The 21,357-nt window shown below is 42.9% G+C and overlaps 1 protein-coding gene across 2 annotated transcripts in view; it reads right to left on the reverse strand.

Moving 5' to 3' along the window:
- Positions 1–21,357, reverse strand: part of NBAS (NBAS subunit of NRZ tethering complex) — a 195,314-nt gene that overhangs the window by 65,879 nt on the left and 108,078 nt on the right. The window contains exons 33-36 of one of the 2 annotated variants that reach the window (XM_083606885.1): positions 9,324–9,437; positions 8,474–8,631; positions 6,632–6,736; positions 426–593 (exon numbers count right to left, since the gene is read on the reverse strand). In XM_083606885.1, coding sequence (XP_083463011.1) covers positions 426–593; positions 6,632–6,736; positions 8,474–8,631; positions 9,324–9,437 — 545 coding nt within the window. The remainder of the gene's footprint in view (positions 1–425; positions 594–6,631; positions 6,737–8,473; positions 8,632–9,323; positions 9,438–21,357) is intronic. The other variant, XM_083606886.1, reaches the window with a different exon arrangement.

The following is a 21,357-nucleotide window of genomic DNA, read 5'->3' on the forward strand; positions in this document are numbered from 1 at the left end:
AGAAGCTGAGCTTTGGTTTCCGAATGTTTTGGAAGCCAAACGGACTTCCGGAACGGATTCCGTTCGACTTCCTAGGAACCACTGTATTTGCAACACTCAAATTAAAATACATGTCTAGGACCAGGGCTTTTTGCAGCTGGAACTCACTGGAATTCAGTTTTGGCACCTCTCAGGTGGGCGCCATTGCCATTCTAAGAGAATGAGGGAAGTGTTCATGGTGAGTTCTGGCACCTCTTTTTCTAGAAAAACAGCACTGTCTAGGGTCCACATGAATAACATGTCTTTGTACTTCTGATTCCTCTACCCAGGTCCCTTTAAGTAAATCAGTGTTAAGGGTTGCAGTAGAAAGCTAAACGTGAAGAACGAAGCAACAGTAAATTGCCATGGTCAAACAGCTGAAAGATAAGGGTATGGTTACTTCTTACATGTAATGGCCGAAGATAGGTCAGTGACTTCTTCCACCACTGTCGATCACTGACGGCATGCAGCATAGCTTTTGTGGTCAGAGTTGTATTAGAAAGGACCTTCATGGTTTTAGCTGTGGTCCACTGCAGTAGGTCAGCAGACTGACCAGAGGAAATGCTGGTGCCAACCTATGAGTTTATGCAACACACAATCCTTAGTACAAAGCTGCCAAACAGGTTACTTTTTTATTATAACTTGTGCAAAAACATGCATCAAAAGTCTTTCAAAGGTTGTAGCTGGGGCAATTTCAACCACCACACTCCTTGTAAGTGGCAGGATTTGATATAACACAAGCGCAGTAAACACACAGACACTGAATTTAGTACTGGAAGTATTTTTAGCACTGCATTTTCTACTCTTGAATAATAATAATAATTAATAATAATAATAATAATAATAATAGCCTTGCAGTTAATAGCCATTTATGTTTCACACTGTTATGAAAGTTTGTTCAGATTGTGCACTAGCGCTAGAAGATAGCAAACCGCTGATTACAACAGACTAATGAAACTAGCAACAGATGATATTATGGGCGCTCTGCCCAGTTACCAGTGATTGGGGAAAAGAGTGAGGACATAAAAGAGCAGATTGCTCAGAGCAGAAATGTTTCGTTCTCAACTCCTTGAGTTTGTTGCAGCTATAGCGTCCAAAGAGGTTCAGCAGTAAATCAGGTGGACTGAAGTTTCACTCAAAGGTTTATAGAAAATGGCATACTTGTCCATACAAAAGGCAATACTTTCCAGTCACTTTGAAAAAGGATATTTGAGTACTTCATGAAAGGCTGGATGCCACTCTGGAATGAGGACATTTTCCCCAATGGCAGGTTGAGTAGTACACTGAATATGTTTCTGGTTACTTAAGAATAATATATTCTGAGGAAGTAAATTAATAATAAAGAATACTACTTGTAAGTGTATGTAGAGTATGCCACTTCTTTGAGAACCCTTTGTCATTCTCCTCTTCAAACACACGCTTGCCAATGTGTGCCACTTTTTTTGGCAGAGAAACGCCTCAACAGCACCTCCAAAAGTATATCAGCCAAATCAGCACACCCTCAGCAAATAAAGATCAAGGAAAAGGCCAGTGGGGGGCTTGGCCCCTCGCCCCCCAGTGGCACCCCTGACAGAACCCACGCACCCATATTCCTCCTGCACATATTGGCCAGATTGGGATGCAAATCAAGATTATGTTGAATGGAAGATCATGTGAGGAGGAAGGAAAGTCTCTGGAAAGCACAGAAATACACCTATTGGTACCAACTAAGTATATATTAAATGACATCTCCTGGGAAGTAAATGCATGAACATCATATCACATTTCAGCTAGCATTCTATCTTTAATTCCGCTAATTTGGATGGAAAAGTTATGTGTTAAATGCTAAAATGTGTTAAATTTTAAAAAACCCATAATTGTGATGATGATTTGAAAAGCTGAAAGTATAGGGTAAAAAAAGATATCAAAAGAAGTATTGTGGCGAGGGTTTTTTTAAGGGGGGCTGGGGAGAGAATAACATTTCTATATGCAACAGAATGCCTAAGTGTGAAGCTTTCCATTATTAATAGTGGTAAAAAGATATAAAGAGGAGGCCTCCTGCCAACCACTGAATAATCAGTTGGAATTTTCGGTTCTTGCTTCTCTAACTGAAGGGACCCCATGCTGAGCAAAATATGGCAAAAATTCCACTCTGCTTAGAAAATAAATGGCAAAAGATGCACTGAGCTGTATTTAAAGACAGAACAAAGAAGCTACCCCTTGGAGCTAATTTTATATACTTTTTTAAAAAAGGGTGAGAAAATGAACAGTTGCTAAAGAGGAAATCTATGATCTTCTGCTGGACTTTAGACTGCTTGACCACCAAGTGCAAGCCAAGGCAGGGAGGGGGGCGGAATGCAAACAGTAATATCTGCTGGGTCAAAAAAGTCCTCTTTAATTCGTCATTTGGCTTTCTGTAGCCCTCTTTTTTCCAATCTAGATCAAAGAACTTTCAAGTTAGCTCTGAAAAGAGGAGGCAGAGGGCATAAGCAGTTGTCCCTTAGGGAGAGAGCTGGGCTACAAACCACGCTTGCAACTGGTGTGATATTCAGCAGGCTGCCCTTGTGAACGACCATACTGCGTAAGTTAAGCCTTTGTAGTATTCCTGCAGTTTTAGGTCTTTCTGTTTTTCTAGAGCACAGCTTTCCAAACTGTGTGTCGCGACACATTAGCATGTCAGCTGCAGCGTATAGGTGTGTCATGTGAATGCTCATCACGCTCCTCCCGGGGCTGGAAAGGGGTTAGTTTAACCTCCGGTTTGCTAGTAAAACTGCGTCACAAAATGATGCACGTCTAAAAAGTGTGCTGCCAACATGAGAAGTTTGGAAAACTCTGTTCTAGAGTGACGCTTTCCTGATTGACAAGGAGGAGTGTTCAAATTTGAGAGGAATCAAATGACTCAACTTATATATATGCATGCATCCATAAACACTTCTGATGCATATAACACAATAGTTTGGAACCAAGACTAAATTAGGTATGCTTTGTTCCCAATGAAATCAGTACTTAGTCACGAGTAACTTGTCCCACTGATTCCTGTGGAGCTTGTTGAACTAACTTACCCCGAATCCAACCTTATATTTGTGCAAAACACAATGACTCTCCTGACTTCATCTCTGAGGCATCCTGCCTGTGGATACTGGACAGGTCATCAGTAAAAAATATTTGAGAAAATGTAGTCAGATGTCCACATGGTTAAGACTGAACTCCTACCTAAACTTTTCCGGGAGTAACTTCCACTGAACTCAGGAGGCTTGCACAGGCTTGTGCTTGTTAGCCCATTGCAATTTGCTGGCTAGTTGGAAGTTTATATTAACTAAATCACTAATTTCCATTGAATTCAAAGACTCCTGCTATTATGCCTGAAGTTTGGACCACGCAACTCATAAAGCTGCAGTGAGTCCGCAAACTGCTCACAATCACTGCTTGGAGACCATGCCCAGTGTCGATTTAGATATGCGACGCTTGTATCATGAAATCTGGGGTTTGATCTTTGAAATTGGCACTGCCAAAGCATTGGCTGGGCTAAAGCAACAGCAAGCTGGGCTCATATTGAAGTTCAAAAAAGATAAGATGGGAAGACCATACAAGAGAGGGAGAGAGTGGTGTACAAACCATCTACATGCTACTTCTACGCAGGAGTTAGAAGAGACGACCCCTTTAAAGACCAAGCTTGGCTCAAAGAGTTCTAGCTAACACAAGTAATAGACTCTTACCCAGTGATCACTGCCATGCAATGCAGTTCACGGAATGCAGTGCAGCTGGGCAAGATCACCAGAACATCCCTCTCTCAACCCACCTCCAAATTCTCATCTTTCTCTCCTCCACAGCACCCATCACCACCACAGCTTCTTTCTTTTCCTTTGCCCTACCCCTCCCTCAAATGAAAATGACAAATTTTGGTGTTTGCATACAAAGGGGATTCTGGTCTTCCCGGCAGTTGTCAGGGTCAACCCGTATTAATCCAATGTCAGGGAACAGTGCCATTTATTAATGAAACAGTATTTTGCATCCTCAGTGGTGCCCTGTTTTAAGCTCAAGTAACACCTGTCTTTAGAGGGATGCGGGTGGCGCTGTGGGTTAAACCACAGAGCCTAGGACTTGTCGATCAGAAGGTCAGTGGTTCGAATTCCCACGACGGGGTGAGCTCCCGTTGCTCGATCCCTGCTCCTGCCAACCTACCAGTTCGAAAGCACGTCAAAGTGCAAGTAGATAAATAGGTACCACTCCGGCGGGAAGGTAAACGGCATTTCCGTGCACTGCTCTAGTTCGCCAGAAGTGGCTCAGTCATGCTGGCCACATGACCTGGAAGCTGTATGCCGGCTCCCTCGGCCAATAAAGCGAGATGAGCGCTGCAACCCCAGAGTTGGCCACAACTGGACCTAATGGTCAGGGGTCCCTTTACCTTTAACACCTGTCTTTATAAAGATGCACATGAGCCACTATAAACCCACGAGACTACGGACCAAAACAATAAATTTAAAAAATCCATGCATACTCCTTCTCCATCACCAACCCCCCCCCCCAAGTTATTTATCCGCACATGTGAATAATTCCATTTGTAGCTCTATCATTACAGATGAATTCCTAAAGAAAGCAAGTTGCAATTTTTACAAGTATTTGCAGTGAAGCATTTATAAAAAGCAAATAAAACGGCATTTAAGGGCTGGAGCAATACACGGCCACTTGTAAGCACCTTCCCGTGTTAATAAGACCGTGCTCAGTAATTATACTTTCATATTACCATGACATATAAATAAAATACTTGTCTCTACAAAAAGATACATTAGTATTAAGTGGCTTATGTGTAAAGTTGCCCCCCATTTACTTGTCGTGATTTACTGTAATTGTTACTTTAACCATTAATGACTAACACACACCATTTTACGGCTAAACACCATCTTTTAAATAATCCTGTAATGGTGGCTATAATATTCTAAAATACTTTTGACTAATCAAGGCCTTAAACTGCTTATAATGAGGGTTATTTTTGGGTTTGTCTGAGTACTTCTAAAGTAGACGAAGAAATTATTTCCATGTGTAACTGCAGCTGAAGGAAGAAAAGGAAGAAAAGAGGCAATTACAGAGGCGTTCTCTGTATCTTGCTGAAAGATCTCTTCAAAACGAAGTCTTAAATACATGACAAACCACACAGCAAAGACAGCATACCCATTTTCCCATTTTGCCAGTTGCGCATGGTCACACAGAAGGCTTATCTCTCTTAATTTTGTAACCCGAGTGTAATGAAATGGGTGATTTAGCCATCTCAGTCTAACTTCAGCAAATATTTGGGTAAAATCCTATCCAAACAATAATAAATCAGGTGACATTAGGTGACATAGATCCTCATGATGCAGCTCCTCTGTTCAAAGCAGAGCCATTTAGAAAATAAAAATAAAAATACATAGGCACATATAAGGATTTCAAGTTGGCTCCAACCTAAGGAAGCTGGCCTTTTCACTGCACAGGACTTAGCTGCCATTATGAAGCCAACAAGGAGCTTGTATACACAAGCACACACACACACCTGTCGGCTTCTCTTTTATCTCTCTTCCAGGACAACAGATTTGCCTCAAATTTGCCACCCCAGCCAACCGCCCCATTTGTCCTCCCGTAAATACGACTCTGGTTATAGTTACTGCGTGGTCTAAACAGAAGAAAACATGATTATATATTTTACACAGTGGCATACCCAGTCCTCACCACCCCATTTTATCCTTACAATAACCCTGTGAGGTAGCTTAGGCTGGGACACAGCAACTTGGCCCAAGGTTACCCGGTGAGATTCATGGCTGAGTGGGGATTCAAACCCTGGTCTCCCAGGTCATAGTCCAGAATTCTAACCACTACACCACGCTGGCGCTCTCAATTGAGTACCGGAATGCATTTAGTACATTTAGAATGCACTCCGATTTAGCACTGAATGCATTTTACGAACAAGCTCTTTGGCTCTTGTCTGCCCCAAAAGTTTAGTTGTGTGTCCCCCACCCACCCACATAAACACGCTAACCACTGCGAGTGGCAAACTGGCATTTTATTTTATTTATTTTTTGTCAGTTTGGATTGAATTTCTGCCTGAAGGCAGCCCTGTTTAGGGAAGTTTTAAATGTTTGATGTTTTATTATGTTTTTCATCTGTTGGGAGCCGCCCAGAGTGGCTGGGGAAACCCAGCCGGATGGGTGGGCTATAAATATTATTAATTATTATTATTATTATTATTATTATCCATCCCAATTGCAGCTGTGTGACCCCAAAGCCCCAAGTAGTGCTGAGGACAACATAGGTTGTGAGCCAAGGTGGGGAGACTCTACATAATTGTGATGCCCATTGGCTATAAACAATATTGACTGATTGACTTTGCATAAAAGGGCTTTGAAGACAGAAAAGCTAAAGAGACAGGGACTGCAGAAGGTCAATGAAATGCAGATATAAAGCTGGTAATGTGCTGAGAAGCAAAAAACTGAAAATCAAGGGAAAGAGGCAAAGGCCTGATGAAAGGGGAACAGAGGAAAGAAACCAGGAGCTTCTAAGCTCACCTTGTTTCCATCGCTAGACCAGTGATCAGGCTAAAAGATCCAAATGAATTTTAAAAATCCACAGTGCTTTAAAAAACAAACACACACACGCAATTTACCTCTACAGAAGACTCTGTTTTCATTCCACTTGCAGGTCTGGAGGTATTTATGTTTTCCCATTTTTCTGGAGGCCGGATCTGGTAGTTGACTGTGTGATAAAGAATCTAAGGAAAAGCAAATAACCTGTTAAATTGTTTATTATAATTTATAAGTTATAAAGTGTGGTGAGCCACTTCCCTTCTGAAGATTGCTTATTTAAAGCCCAGCCAGCTCTGTCTTATGTGCAGAGGGTGGTCTACCCCAGGGTTTTGTGTGTGTGCATACACAAACACAGTATCAAGTTCCAAACAAATTTTTTAAAAGAGCCAGATTTCTGATCCCGGAGGATCCACAAACCTCATCTACCTGTTCATCTAAATCTAAAGAAAGATGTAGCATTGGCTGTCCCTAAATAGATGACAAGTCAGATATCAAACAGCACTTACAATGATGAATAAATAAATGAAAGAACCTGGCTGGGATGGGTGAAGGTACACTGTTAAACGCATTTTATGTATTTCATGAGAATAGTGGCAAAGTATGACATCGTCATAGAACTAGTAATAATACACCATGAAGGATTATGATGGATGTGATTCTTGATAGCAAGAAACTTGGGGCCCCACCTGGAGGAAACATTTAAATTGGTATCATAACCACTTTATGCAGTCATGGCTTCTTGCAAAGGATCCTGGGAATTGCAGTTTGGGAACCGTGGTGGGAGTTGTTAAAGGTAAAGGTAAAGGTACCCCTGACCATTAGGTCCAGTCGTGACCGACTCTGGGGTTGCGGCACTCATCTTGTTTTACTGGCCAAGGGAGCTGGCGTACAGCTTCCGGGTCATGTGGCCAGCATGACTAAGCCGCTTCTGGCGAACCAGAGCAGCGCACGGAAACGCCGTTTACCTTCCCCCCAGAGCGGTCCCTATTTATCTACTTGCACTTTGATGTGCTTTCGAACTGCTAGGTTGGCAGGAGCAGGGACCGAGCAACAGGAGCTCACCCTGTCACAGGGATTCGAACCGCCGACCTTCTGATCAGCAAGTCCTAGGCTCTGTGGTTTAACCCACAGCGCCACCCGCGTCCCTTGGTGGGAGTTGTTAGCAGGCCCCTATTCCCCTCACAGAATGGCAGTTCCCATTCCTCTGGGAGAAGAGTGATGTGCTGTTAAACCACTCTGGCAATTGTCTAACCCTGCCAGGATGCCTCCAAGGGTCTAATGATACTTAAGCTGCTCCCCTGACGCTAACCCTTTGGGTCCCAATAAGGAGATTTCTGGTAACAAATCCCGTTGTCCCAGAGAGAAAGAATCGCCTGTGAGGGCATACCTTTCACTGACACCTGACACAACGAGAACCTAGTTACAAGACTTGTTTAATAACAGCTACGCTATAAATTAAAATGAGCTTGAAACTCCTGTTTTACATTTTTCAACCGGCGCAGGCTCACTCTGATCAGCGTTGTAACTCAAGGACTTGGGACTCTAGAACTAACAACAATTTTGAGAAAGCTGTGGAAGCCACATGTTGAAAATGGAACTTCATTCAAAAACAAAACCATATACCGTATTTTTCCATCTATAAGACACCCCCTATTTTCTGGGACTCTGATTTAAGAAAATGGGGGGAGATTTATCCGTGTATAAGAAGCCCCCAATTTTTTGACATTATTTTTTAGGAAAAAAACCTAGCCTTATACATGAAAAAATACAGTATATATAAAGAACAAGATTTCAACCCAGGTATTTGTTAAAAGCAGTATTTCAGTCCAATAGCAACAAAGCGTAGGAGATATGACTTCAGAACAGATTTATTTTTGTTTTGTTTGCATTTTAAACAAGGCTTCTAGAGAATCTAGACAGACCTCAGTTTGCAGAGCACTGCTCGCTGCCAGAAGCGGTTCAATGGCATTTGGGGGACAATGTGTCAAAGCATAGGCTATGAGCTCCTGTCGGACGGCCATGTCTTGGTAACCTTCGGCTTGTCCTAACTGGCTGCAAACCTCCCAGCTGTTAGAGTACCCTGATACGGATGAAACAAAACAAAACAATTACAAAACTGAAATTAAGATCAAAGATTGAGAAAACTCAAATTAAGGACTGAGATCACAATCAATCAATCAATAAGAAATTGAAATTACACCAGCATTTCAAATTTGAAGAGTACCACAATTCAGTTTTCAATGGAATGGTTATGAAAGCCTGACCTCATTCCATATCAGATACACTGATTCTGTACCCTGCACATGAATTTTAACAGCTCAGAAACATGATCATGTCTGTACATTAGCTATCAGAGACACCATCCTGCCTTCAATTTATTCTTTCTGTATAGAACCCAACTACATTTCATTACTACACAACTTCCATCACCCTACAGCAGACATCACCATGAAATGCTTCAAAAAATAGAAAGAGGAACCTCATGTATCCAACTTTGTGGCTGATGCATTCAAAAAACAGTAATTTGCCAGCTTGCATAAGGATAAAGAGTTTTATTCATCCAATTTATATTCTACAGTAAATGCGCTGAAATAGACTGTTTAAATTAATCGTTTCTCAAGTCCCTTGGATTCAGTGGCTCTACTCTGATAATGACTTCATCAGGCTCCTCTCAAAATATTTGCCATTTCATACAATGTCAGAAAATCCACAAGATAATTTTTTGGGGGCGGAAGGTTGGGGAGTGGGGGAGAAGAGGAAATTCATTCCCACCTGAAGCCATAAGCTCCTGGCAATGCATATTTGCTGCTTTGTAATCCTGAAATTGAAGAGCTTGTTCGACTAACAGAATCAAAACTTGTCCTTTTCTCTCCATCTGGTCATCACCTACAAAAGTTAGAAGAATTATTGTTGAACGATTAGAAAATTAACATCGGATTAGTAATAATAAATAAGTAACGAAGAATGTGACGGGCGGCCCACACAATTATGTGTGAACACAATGCAAAGGATGGGAATAGCAAGGAAGAGGAAGAGGTGCCACAAAGCAAATTGACCAAAATAGTTCATTTTAAAGCTCCAACCAGAGCCTATTTAGACCCTGAATCTCCCACTACAGTGGTACCTCGGGATGCGAACGGGATCTGTTCTGGAGCCCCGTTTGCATCCTGAAGCGAACGCAACCTGCGTCTGCGCGTGCCGCATTTCGCTGCTTCCGCACATGCGCATGGAGTCATTTTGACCCCAAAATACTTAACTTGAAGCACATTTATCCCGAGGTATGACTGTATTGTGTCTTCACAAAACCAAAAAGGTAGACGCAAGCCTTAGGCCACACTCCAAGACTGCTATATGCAAGTATAGTACATATAGTAAATATAGTACAAAACTTGGGTCTTCAAGCTGTTTTTGGACTACAACTCCCTTCATCCCTAGCTAGCAGGGCCAGTGGTCAGGGATTATGGAAACTGTAGTCCCAAAACAGCTGGAGACCCAAGTTCGGGAAACTGTTCTAGAAGGTGAGGAACCTGTGGCCTTCCATGTGTTGTTGACTTGAATGCCATCATCCCTGACCAATGGCCATGTTGGCTGGAGCTGGCAGTCCTAGGCTGCACACACAGTAGACATTTAAAGCACATTCATCCTACAAATAATCCCAGGAACTGTAGTTTGCCCCTCGCAGTGCTGCGATTCACAGCATCCTGAACAAATCACAGCTCCTGGGATTCTTTGGGGTAGGGGAATGTGCTTTAAATGTGTGGTGTACAACATCTGGTGCACCACAGGTTCCCCGTTCTAAAATAAGGGATAACTTCAAAATTAGGACTATCTAGCAATCGTGACCTTTAAAACCAATGCAGCTGAGGTGAAATGCCTGTGGCTTCCATGGGGTCCTACACTTTTCCTAATAGATTTAAAACCCAACTGGGAGAAGAGCCTCTCAACCGCCATGAGAGAATGGAAGGAGCTATAGCCCAATGTGAGTGCTTAATGTAAGTTTCTTAAATTGTTCCTCAGGTATCTGCTAAGGCAATAAATAAAGAATGATTTGTTTCTGTTTGAAAGGAATGTGGACATACTTAGATGTGGGGGAGAAATGACTTTTCCTTAATTGAGCCTGAGTGGTTTGCCGAAGCTAAGTTAGCATGAACAACAACTGTAGCCTCTTTCTTGCTCCACGTATTTTTACAAGAGTTATCAAAAACGCAGGAATTATCCTGTGACAGTCTCCTTTTCCCTGACAGTTTCCTCTCGTTTCTGCTCCTTGCTGGTACAGTGGTACATCACGTTAGACGCTTCAGGTTACAGACGCTTCAGGTTACAGACTCTGCTAACCCAGGAATAGTACCTCAGGTTAAGAACTTTGTTTCAGGATAAGAACAGAAATCGTGTGGCGGCAGGCCCCATTAGCTAAAGTGGTACATCAGGTTAAGAACAGTTTCAGGTTAAGAACAGACCTCTGAAACGAATTAAGTTCTTAACCCGAGGTACCACTGTATACTAAAAGCATCATGACTGGAGCTCCTGAAACATGCAGTTTGAATTGTTCAATTTAATTTAATGAGATTTTCCTGCAGGCTTCACAATGGCGTCGCTTGAAGCCATACCCCGCTGAAGATTTTTCAAGTATCTCCCTTTCATTCTTCCAATCAAACCAGCCCTGTGACAGCCTCATGGAATCCTGCATTGGAAAGTGTGCGTATGTACATATCGTTAAGGACTATAAAAGCAAAATTGTTTCCTAATGACAGTTTTATGCTTGAACGCCTGACAGGTACAATTTAAAAAGTCAAACTGCCACTTTAAAAGGACGCAATGAGGCCTTAACAATCTTCTCCCTCCTGAATCGCCTTTGCTGTTTAAACACTGATCAAGTGCTATGTCTTAAGACAGGGAACATCCAGAACCGGGCAGGCGGTCCTGTCTGCTGTTCTGAGGAAGACTGCATGCATCTGCAGGAAGAGTTTAAATAATTTGCAAAGGACGCACAAAGACTCTGCTCATCCTCCCTGATTTCTCAAATGCTAACATAGGAAGAACACTAAAACAGAAACAGGAGTCTAAGGGCATAATTCCCCTCTGGACCATATTTCAATGGTAGGTGAGGTGAAAGTGGATGGAGCAATGCATGCAAATTTTACCTTTTCACACACACACACACACACACACACACACATACACACATATACATACAATCTTCCATCCAGGAAAGAAAGAGGCATTATCAGAGTGTGAAGACACATGACAGCCAGGCAAAAAAACACACACTCAAGGATGGCAAGATGCAGGGCCAGCACGGTCAATGAAGAGGTGTGGCTGCAGACACTTCCAAGGGCCGGATCTCTAAGTTTGGAGGGCCACATTCCCCTCCCCTGGGCCGGCCTGTCCGTCTCTCCTTTATTAGAACTTGAACACTGCAAGACTATGCACTGGGCATCCAGAATGACATTTTAAGCACTGTTTCCCCTCAAAAAACAACAACATTCCACGTGAAGGGAAATCTGGTACGGCCAACGAATATTAAGAACATCTCCCTTCAAACAAACCATGTGGGTTTTAGTCATTTGCATGAGTAAAACAACAGTGAGTATTTCCTTTGTTGTTTACGTGATGCACCCATATGTTATAGAAAGGTAAAGGTACCCCTGCCCGTACGGGCCAGTCGTGTCTGACTCTAGGGTTGTGCGCCCATCTCACTTAAGAGGCCGGGGGCCAGCGCTGTCCGGAGACACTTCCGGGTCACGTGGCCAGCGTGACGAAGCTGCTCTGGCGAGCCGGCACCAGCGCAGCACACGGAAACACCGTTTACCTTCCCGCTATAAAGCGGTACCTATTTATCTACTTGCACTTAGGAGTGCTTTCGAACTGCTAGGTGGGCAGGAGCTGGGACCGAACGACGGGAGCTCACCCCGCCGTGGGGATTCGAACCACCGACCATGCGATCGGCAAGCCCTAGGTGCTGAGGTTTTACCCACAGCGCCACCTGCGTCCCTAATTAAGTGGGTAGGAGAAAGCATCAGCTAAATCATCTTAGAATACGCATTCCTCCTTGTGTGTGAAAGAGGAGGGATGCTTCTTAAGATGGTGATTGCCATCTGCAAGTTTACAGTATGTAATTCTATTCAAAACAATACACTTTGAAAAATTGGGTGCCCTGTGAATTTACTGCCTTAACCCCCCCCCCCACACACACTTTTGATCAGTTAATCAATCAATCTAACTGATTAAATGTTGCAGTCTGCTTGGAGCGGTTATGGGATGCGGAACTCTTGTATGGCAGGATTTGCCTGCTGAGCCAGAGGAGAGGCTAAGTAACACTGCAGATGATACGAGGGAAGGACTTCATCTCATGCTGAGCCCAGAGCTTGGAAGAGCCATAAACTATGAATGCAAAAAAGAAAAATTAAAACCCATACCGGTAAAGGTAAAGGGACCCCTGACCATTAGGTCCAGTCGTGACCGACTCTGGGGTTGCGGCACTCATCTCACTTTACTGGCCAAGGGAGCCGGCGTACAGCTTCCGGGTCATGTGGCCAGCATGACTAAGCCACTTCTGGCAAACCAGAGCAGCACACGGAAATGCTGTTTACCTTCCCGCCGGAGCGGTACCTATTTATCTACTTGCACTGTATGCTTTCGAACTGCTAGGTTGGCAGGAGGGGGGACCAAGCAACAGGAGCTCACCCCATCGCAGGGATTTGATCCGCCAACCTTCTGATAGGCAAGTCCTAGGCTCTGTGGTTTAACCCACAGCGCCACCCGCGTCCCTCTACTACTCCATAAAGGAGGCTCCAATTGATAAAATTACAACTGTGACCTGTTAAAGAACAACTACCACCATGGATAATAAGAAAAGGTTGTTCTACCACACCTGGCACGTGTGGGTTCACGCGTAATATATACAGTAGTACCTCAGGTTAAGTACTTAATTCGTTCCGGAGGTCCATACTTAACCTGAAACTGTTCTTAACCTGAAGCACCACTTTAGCTAATGGGGCCTCCAGCTGCCGCCGCGCCACCGTAGCATGATTTCTGTTCTCATCCTGAAGCAAAGTTCTTAACCTGAGGTAATATTTCTGGGTTAGCGGAGTCTGTAACCTGAAGCGTATGTAACCTGAGGTACCACTGTAATCCTAATTACTGTTTGAATAGACCACCCCACTCCCCAAACAGCTGAGAATGGATATTTATAACAGTCTTGCTTCCCACTGGTTCAAGTGAAGGACATTCTTAACTGATGATATCTGGAAAAGAGTGGAAAACATCCCTGGGACAGGATTTCTGCTAAGCTACTACCACCTGCAGAGTTCATATACCAAATGCCGAATCTGCAAGCCAGTGCAATAGGGCCTTAGGTCCAAACAAATTTCTATGTAGCAGCATGATTGATTTGCTCGGCTGAGGGACAGCTCTTGTTGGCAGTAAAAGCTCGCTGCCCTGCATTACGCATGGGCTGCAATGCCCCTCGTTGGGAACAACCTTTGCACATCTGAAATTGCTTCAGGTGGAAACACTCACTCTGAGCTAGGCCATTCTAAAGGAATTCGAGATTGACCTGTCTAGAATATTTTATTGGAGAAGTGTAGAGCTGATGCCTTTGGTGATTTTTAAAATATGAGTCTACCAACTGCTCAGCACCAGAACCAGTGGAGAACAGTGGGAGGTTCCTGCAGTCATATTCCCCATACTAACCACCGAAATGGTTGCAAGAAAAATCACTTTCCGCACAACAGAAGTGCTCAGAAGAGGCTTGGCTGTACCAAAACCAAAACCCAATCATCATCTATAAAGACTTTGGAGGGAACAGATATCTGCCTGTAATAAAGGTTGCATCTTTACTTATTGCTCAGAATGTAACAATTTCTCTTCAGATTCGGGGGCAGAAAACCTCTTTTAATCACCAGTGCCAGAGCTGGCATTAGCTTGCTAAACTAATTTCATTCCCATGAATGTCACTGTCATTTTGAAGCAAAAATTAATTAGAAAAGATTTCTGAAATTAATGACTCAAATAGCAATTCCTGCAGCTTGTGGCAGCCCTGAATAACATTTGTGCCAGGTCTTTTTAACGTTATGAGGCAATAAACAAACAGTAATTAAGAATCACTGCTGAAGATTGCTTTGTCAAAAGATAAGTGGTCCTAGATTCCTTGCACCTTTGAAATTGCCCTCCAAATGCATATGTTACAGAATTCATCTGTTTAAAGTAGATGTTTGAGGAAAATATAGGCCCCGGGAGCAGAAGGCCTCTTATGGGGGAGACTTGTATCCAGCAGAAGCTCTCAATGGATTATGCTCCTCGTGCTGTTCCAGAGGGTCCTCCAAACCACTGGAGCAGATTTTCAAGGAGCAAAGAAACTGGTGCTAAATGCTGTTTCTGTTCTGTGACACAGGGATGCCTTTAGCAGAACTCTGCTTATGGGATGCTCCCACCACATAACCTTTAACAAAGATCTAAGCCAGTGTTTTGAAAACTTGGTTCTCCAGCTGTTTTGGGACTCCAGTTCCCCATATCCCTGACTACTGGTCCTGATATCTAGGGATGACGGGAGCTGTAGTCCAAAAACAGCTGGAGATAGAGTGGCACAGAAGCTTTCTGCCTTTTGCAATACTCAAAAATAAGGATGATGAACAATATTGCTCAACCAGCTCCAAGAAAAGATCTTGGGGGTGGTTTTAGAAGGCCTCAGTTGGCGGACAGAGATGGGAAGGTAGTCACAAAGATCTCAGATATGATGTCTGAAATTCCTGGAGGGCAAGGAATGCTAAAGGGGTTCTTGCCAGAAGATCATAAGGATTCCTGATGTTTATGCTTAATGTTATGGGACATAGCAACGGCGCAAGGGACGACACAAGAGTTACCCACCCTGGAAGAGTGGCAGATGAAGGTGATGGAGAATATGGAATTGGCGGAAATGACTGGCAGAATCCGAGACCTGGGGGAAGAGTTGGTGGAAGAAGACTGGAAGAAATTTGAAGACTACCTTCAGAAACACTGTAAAATTAATGAATGTTAAAATGATGTTGGACTGAAAATAAGTGGCATTAGCAACAAAGTTAATAAGAATATTCAAAAATGAATTGATAAATGGATGAAAATATAGAGTTATAATATGTTAAGATATAGAGTTAAGATAAACGAAAGAGGGTAAGGATTTGCTGGTTTGATTATTTAAATGGGAATACAAAAAGGGGAGGTGTGAGGAGGCCAAGGAAACAAGCTAATGAGTTTAAAGTTACTAAAAACGGATTTGTTTTTTTAATTCTTTTTTATCTATTTGTTTTTTGTATTTTGTATTTTTATTCTTCTTTTTTCTCTTTTATGTATTTTTCTATGTCTTCTTTTTTGTATCTTTTTCTTTCTATGTGACTTTTTTCTATTTTGTAAACTTACGTTTCTGTAAAATCTCAATAAATATCTTTTTTTTAAAAAAGCAATGGCGCAAGGGACTGGCAGGACATTGGTGTGTGTGAACTAGGGGAAGGGGGACTGATCTGGGAGAAGGGGGCGGTGGTCTGTGGGGACCTGTACCCACCAGGAGACAAACATCAGGGGCAGGGGAAACTTCAGAGATGGAGGAAGAGGAGGAAGAGGCAGGGTAGGTAAATGCACCACTGTCTCCCGGAACCAGGAGAGAACTGAAATGGGAAAAGCAGAGGCAGCTTGCATGCAGGCATAGTCTCCGGCTACGTGAGTACAGCCTGTTTGGAGAAGGTACATAAACAGGTGGAGGGGTAGGGTTCCTCAGTTGCAGCAACTGCTCTATAGACGGCGGACCTGGGAATAGCTGCCTAAACGCTAGATTGGTGTGCGTAGGTCTCCAGAGCTGTAGAAGCAAGTGCGTTCTTTGACAACAAAAGTGTTAATTCTGCTGTGTGCTTTCCTTTGGGCTGGGAAGCACCCTTGGCAGATGGGCAGGGGAAGTCAAGGCATCCTGCCATCTGATTTAGTGCCGCAGCCAGATTTCCAATGGAGCAATTTTCATTAAGACTACAGAAGAAGAAACTCCTTCCTTCCCACTTTCTAAAATTCCAATAATTATCTTCTTTAAAAAATAATGATAATTAAATGTTACGTGAAGAGACACACTTAACATTATGCTCTGTTTGGATATCCAGTAATGCTTGGAATCGGGGAGGGTTGCATGGGATAACTTGCCCCCACCTATCAAATGTGGGATTCTTCCCCACCTATCTTCAGTGTTACGGGTGAGATAGCAGACCTAGAAACACACACTTGTATATACTGTATGGTATGTGGGTCTTGCTGTCTCTGCTGAATTTCAGTATTCTGGATCTGCCAGTAGTTATCATGGTCCCTATGTGTTAGTTGTTCCACTTTATATAGATGTTTCAGAGGGTATATTGCCTATTATCTGTGTCACTCTAAAAACTGTATTTTATACTGTATTTTTTTGCATTTTACTTTTATTTGTGATATTTTTTAGGATGTTGCTAACCATATAGAGGTACAGTCGTACCTTGGATCCTGAACGCCTTCCTACTCAGACGGTTTGGTTCCTTGACCCCGCAAACCTGGAAGTGACTGTTCCGGTTTGCAAATGTTTTTTGGAACCCGAATGTCTGACGGGGCTTCCACGACTTCCGATTGGCTGCAGGAGCTTAGGTTTACTTTAACCAGAGTTTGCTTCAGAAAACCCAAAGCAGTGTCCCAGCTCCTTGAACATCCAACTTACTAGCAACAATCACACACAATGCCAGAAATGAGGTAAGGTCAGGAAACCTTGGTTTTAAGTATGCCCAAGCCATGCTGTAATAGCTCCCTTTTGCTACTCTTATTCTTATAGCAGAGAACACTACAGGTTATATGGAACGCTCTTGGTTATATGGAACAGCACCTTACGCCCTCATATAATAAAGAACAAATAAGTGTAATCTTGATTTTTACATTTTAATTTATGGCCATGGTTTATAGGTGCCATTAAGTTTTACTGGAGGCAACATTCACATAATATAGTAAAAGCTTTGTCAGCGTTTCCATTAGAGGCCATGCACTGCAAGAGTTTATTAACCAATTTAGGGAGTTGCACTCTTGAAAGCTGAATATGGATGCTTTATATCCACCATAAGAGTATTAGAGGAAGAACAGTGCTAGTTGTATCGGTATGAAAAAGGAGGAGGAAAACCTTCTAGCATCAGCTTTAGTATTTCAGGCTATTTCTTAGGAATTTTAAAATTACCGTTTTCTGTGTATATGAGTATATTTTTTTCCTAAATTTTTGAAGTTTAAAATAAGGGGTCGCCTTATACACAGATAGTGCATAGTGCATTTTCTTAATTTTGGGTTAAAAAAAATAGGGGTCGTCATACACAGAAAAATATGGTAATCTGCTTCTTTTAAAATTAAGCTAAACCACTGTAAATCTCAAATGTTCTATGCTGTTAGAAACAAAGTGCACGTCATATATATATATATATATGCGCATGCGCTTATCCTTAGGAGTGCTTCGGATGCAATAACATTGGAGGCACATACTGCTTTACTGGACGAAGTTCTTCGAAAATAAAATTCTTCAAGTTTGTCTGATAACCAGTTTCCGACAGCAATTGTCTGAAATCGCACTGTGACAATCGCTGCTGCCACTCTTGCGATTTGTTAACACATTCTGCAGCAATTTGGCATTTTTCTTTAAGCCAAAGTACAGGAGTCAAAAAGATGAGGTTCACATTTCAGCTGTAAGCCTTTACAAGCTGTTATTCTAAAGACCCAAGACCATCGTTCATGCTTGGCTACCACAATCTGGCCGTACTGGCAATCCTGTCTTCCCTAAATCTTCTGCTGATTTTCCCGCCTGGGGAAAGGAAGAAGTGGTTAAAGTGAATTTGCTAGGCTCCCCTTTGGGTGGTGGTGGTGGTGGGGAGAACACAATCAGAAGAGCTGGTTTTGATCTATAAAACCCTTACAGTGCAATTTTATATATGTCCAGTGAGACATGTCCATCAAGCTTAATAGAACTTTTACATAGGTGTGTGTATAGGACTGCAGCCTGAAAGATTTGAGGTGGCCATTGTACCTAGCTATCAAGTTCCCCATCCGAACATGTGTAGGCCACTGAGAAAGGAATTCCTCGCAATGAATTAGGAGAGCCAAGGTTCAAACACCTGGAGGAGGCAGGTCTGTTCGCAGTTACACCTGCTGTGGTGGTCACATCCATATTCTATTTCTACAACGTGGTCGATGTGGGATTGCTCATGGAAAGCACTCAGAAGCTTTAAGGTAAAGGTAAAGAGATCCCTGACCATTAGGTCCAGTCGTGGCCAACTCTGGGGTTGCGGCGCTCATCTCGCTTTATTGGCCGTGGGAGCCGGCGTACAGCTTCCGGGTCATGTGGCCAGCATGACTAAGCCACTTCTAGCGAACCAGAGCAGCACACGGAAATGCCATTTACCTTCCCGCCGGAGTGGTACCTATTTATCTACTTGCACTTTGACGTGCTTTTGAACTGCTAGGTTGGCAGGGGCTGGGACCGAGCAACGGGAGCTCACCCCATCGTGGGAATTCGAACCGCCGACCTTCTGATCGGCAAGTCCTAGGCTCTGTGGTTTAACCCACAGCAAAATGCTGGGGCAGCTTTCCGAAGCATATTGCTCCAGCAGGCTGCAGAGCTTCCAGACAGGAGCAATTTGCATGTATTAACCCATGAATTGGGATGCGGGTGGCGGTGTGGGTTAAACCACAGAGCCTAGGACTTGCCAATCAGAAGGTCGGTGGTTCATCTCTATTTTTCATTGTATTTTTCTTTTTTCCATGTAGTGTACGTGCATAAATTGTAACATGGTAAACTGTTGTGTAAAGATGTGTTGAATGTTTAATAAAGATTTAAAAAATAATAATAAATGAATGGCTTGGAACCAGGACCAACTATTCCCCCCTTAGAGTCTGGTTTCGCCATTAATCATTGGAGGCTTTGAACATTGTCTCTTTGCCTTCATAGGAACCAAGACCTCCGAAGGTGTCAACTCCCTCATTTGGAAAGCCTGGTCTAGTTCACCTAGTTGGCTCCCTCTTTGACAGTGTTTGAAATTCACCTTGCTCTAGGCACATTTTGGGACAGGGAATTTCCTTAGCGTGAGCAGTTTCTAAGCTCTGGGCGCAATACTGCGCCTAAGATTTCAGATTACAACTGCAAAGTGGAAGGAAAAGAGGACCTTTTCCCGCCTCCCCACTTCCAGCTACTCTCCGAAGACTGGAGAAGAGACCCCCTTAAGAATATTAGGGGGTGGACGGGCAGGGGAAGGACTAGACCAGGCATAGGCAAACTCCGGCCCTCCAGATGTTTGGGACTACAATTCCCATCATCCCTGACCCTGGTCCTGTTAGCTAGGGGTGATGGGAATTGGAGTCCCAAACATCTGGAGGGCCGGAGTTTGCCTATGCCTGGACTAGACCATGTGAAAAACCAACATAAGATTTTAGCTGCAGTTCTTCCACTTTTGGCTTTGTATTCTTGTTGTAAAAAAGGCGAGTCTAGACATTCTGTTGTTGGGCCCGCAACCTAGGTTTAAGGTGCCATTTAGCTCCTGGCTTTCATATCTCAGTTTCTAACGCTGCTCTTTGAGGAACTAGTTGTTTCAATCGTTCTCCTGCTGCTGCGGTTTGTTTTGCTGTTTCTCTCATTTCTTTTAGCTATCTGTAATTAATTACATTTCACTATCCCAAATTTATTGTGCATTGGGGGCAGGGGATGTTGTAAGCTGCCTTGCTGTTAAACTGCAGGGGATAATATTTCCAAAAAAGAGAGAGAAAGAAATCATAAATGTGTTTTGGAAATACTGTTAAGACTTTTCTCTCTCTCTCTCTCTGAAAGACTGCGGAATGGTGGTGGTAGAGACCCACCCAGCAAGTGGTGGCCCTTGGCCAAGTAGCCATCTTGTGTGTTTCTCTCTCTCTCTCTCTCTCTCTCTCACACACACACACACACACACACACACACACACCATTTTAAACCAGAGGGGAGAGAGAAAAGGTGTAAGGAGTGGTTGCTGTAGCTTTGTGACTAACTAGCTGGGCAGGGCTGCACGTTCCTTCCTCAAAGTAGACCTCCAGCAGCAATAAAAGAGGGTTCAAGATGTTTTCCTCTTTGATGGTTTAAGAGGATATATTTATGCTGCTTTTATAAAAACGCTATTATTACTTCAGGAGAAAGGCAGTCTATAATTAAAATAAATGTTCTAACAAGCCACCAAGAACAGAATGCAAGGAACACCTAGGTTTTCCTGAGTATTTGCAAGCTGCTGTAGACTTTAATGTGAAGGGCAAGAACATATCCAGCATAGCATAATTTAAAGAGAAGAAGCCTAATTAAAGTCTTTGATAGTTATCTAAAGTTTGCAGTGTGCTTCAAACTAACGATCTATTACACTCTCAAGTATCCTGTGTGGGAGGTAGGAAGGTATACAAAATAGCTGGATAAGAAATTACACAGAGTTATAGCTGCCCCTCGGGGAGATGCAGTCTTCTAAATGAATTTGTGTAACAAAGAAATACAGGGATTCAAAGAATCTGAGAACTGAGGCCCACTGTGGTGCATTTTTTACTCATGTCAAAAGTGAACAGATTCAGACGCTGCTGTGATAAACATTAATGACAAAAAATGGGATTATTCCTGCTTATATTATGAAACCAGCAGGACTGATGAACAATGACTCCATGAGGATATGTTTAAAAGCAAAAACACTGCCTACTATAACCAACATAAAGTCACTAAGTGATTTTTTTCCTTTTTTCAGATACAGAATTCAACCAGGATTATTATTATTTAACTCATTCAAGTGAACCCATGGCT

This window comes from Podarcis filfolensis (assembly GCF_964270895.1).
Source record: "Podarcis filfolensis genome assembly, chromosome: 3".
Taxonomy (NCBI): domain Eukaryota; kingdom Metazoa; phylum Chordata; class Lepidosauria; order Squamata; family Lacertidae; genus Podarcis; species Podarcis filfolensis.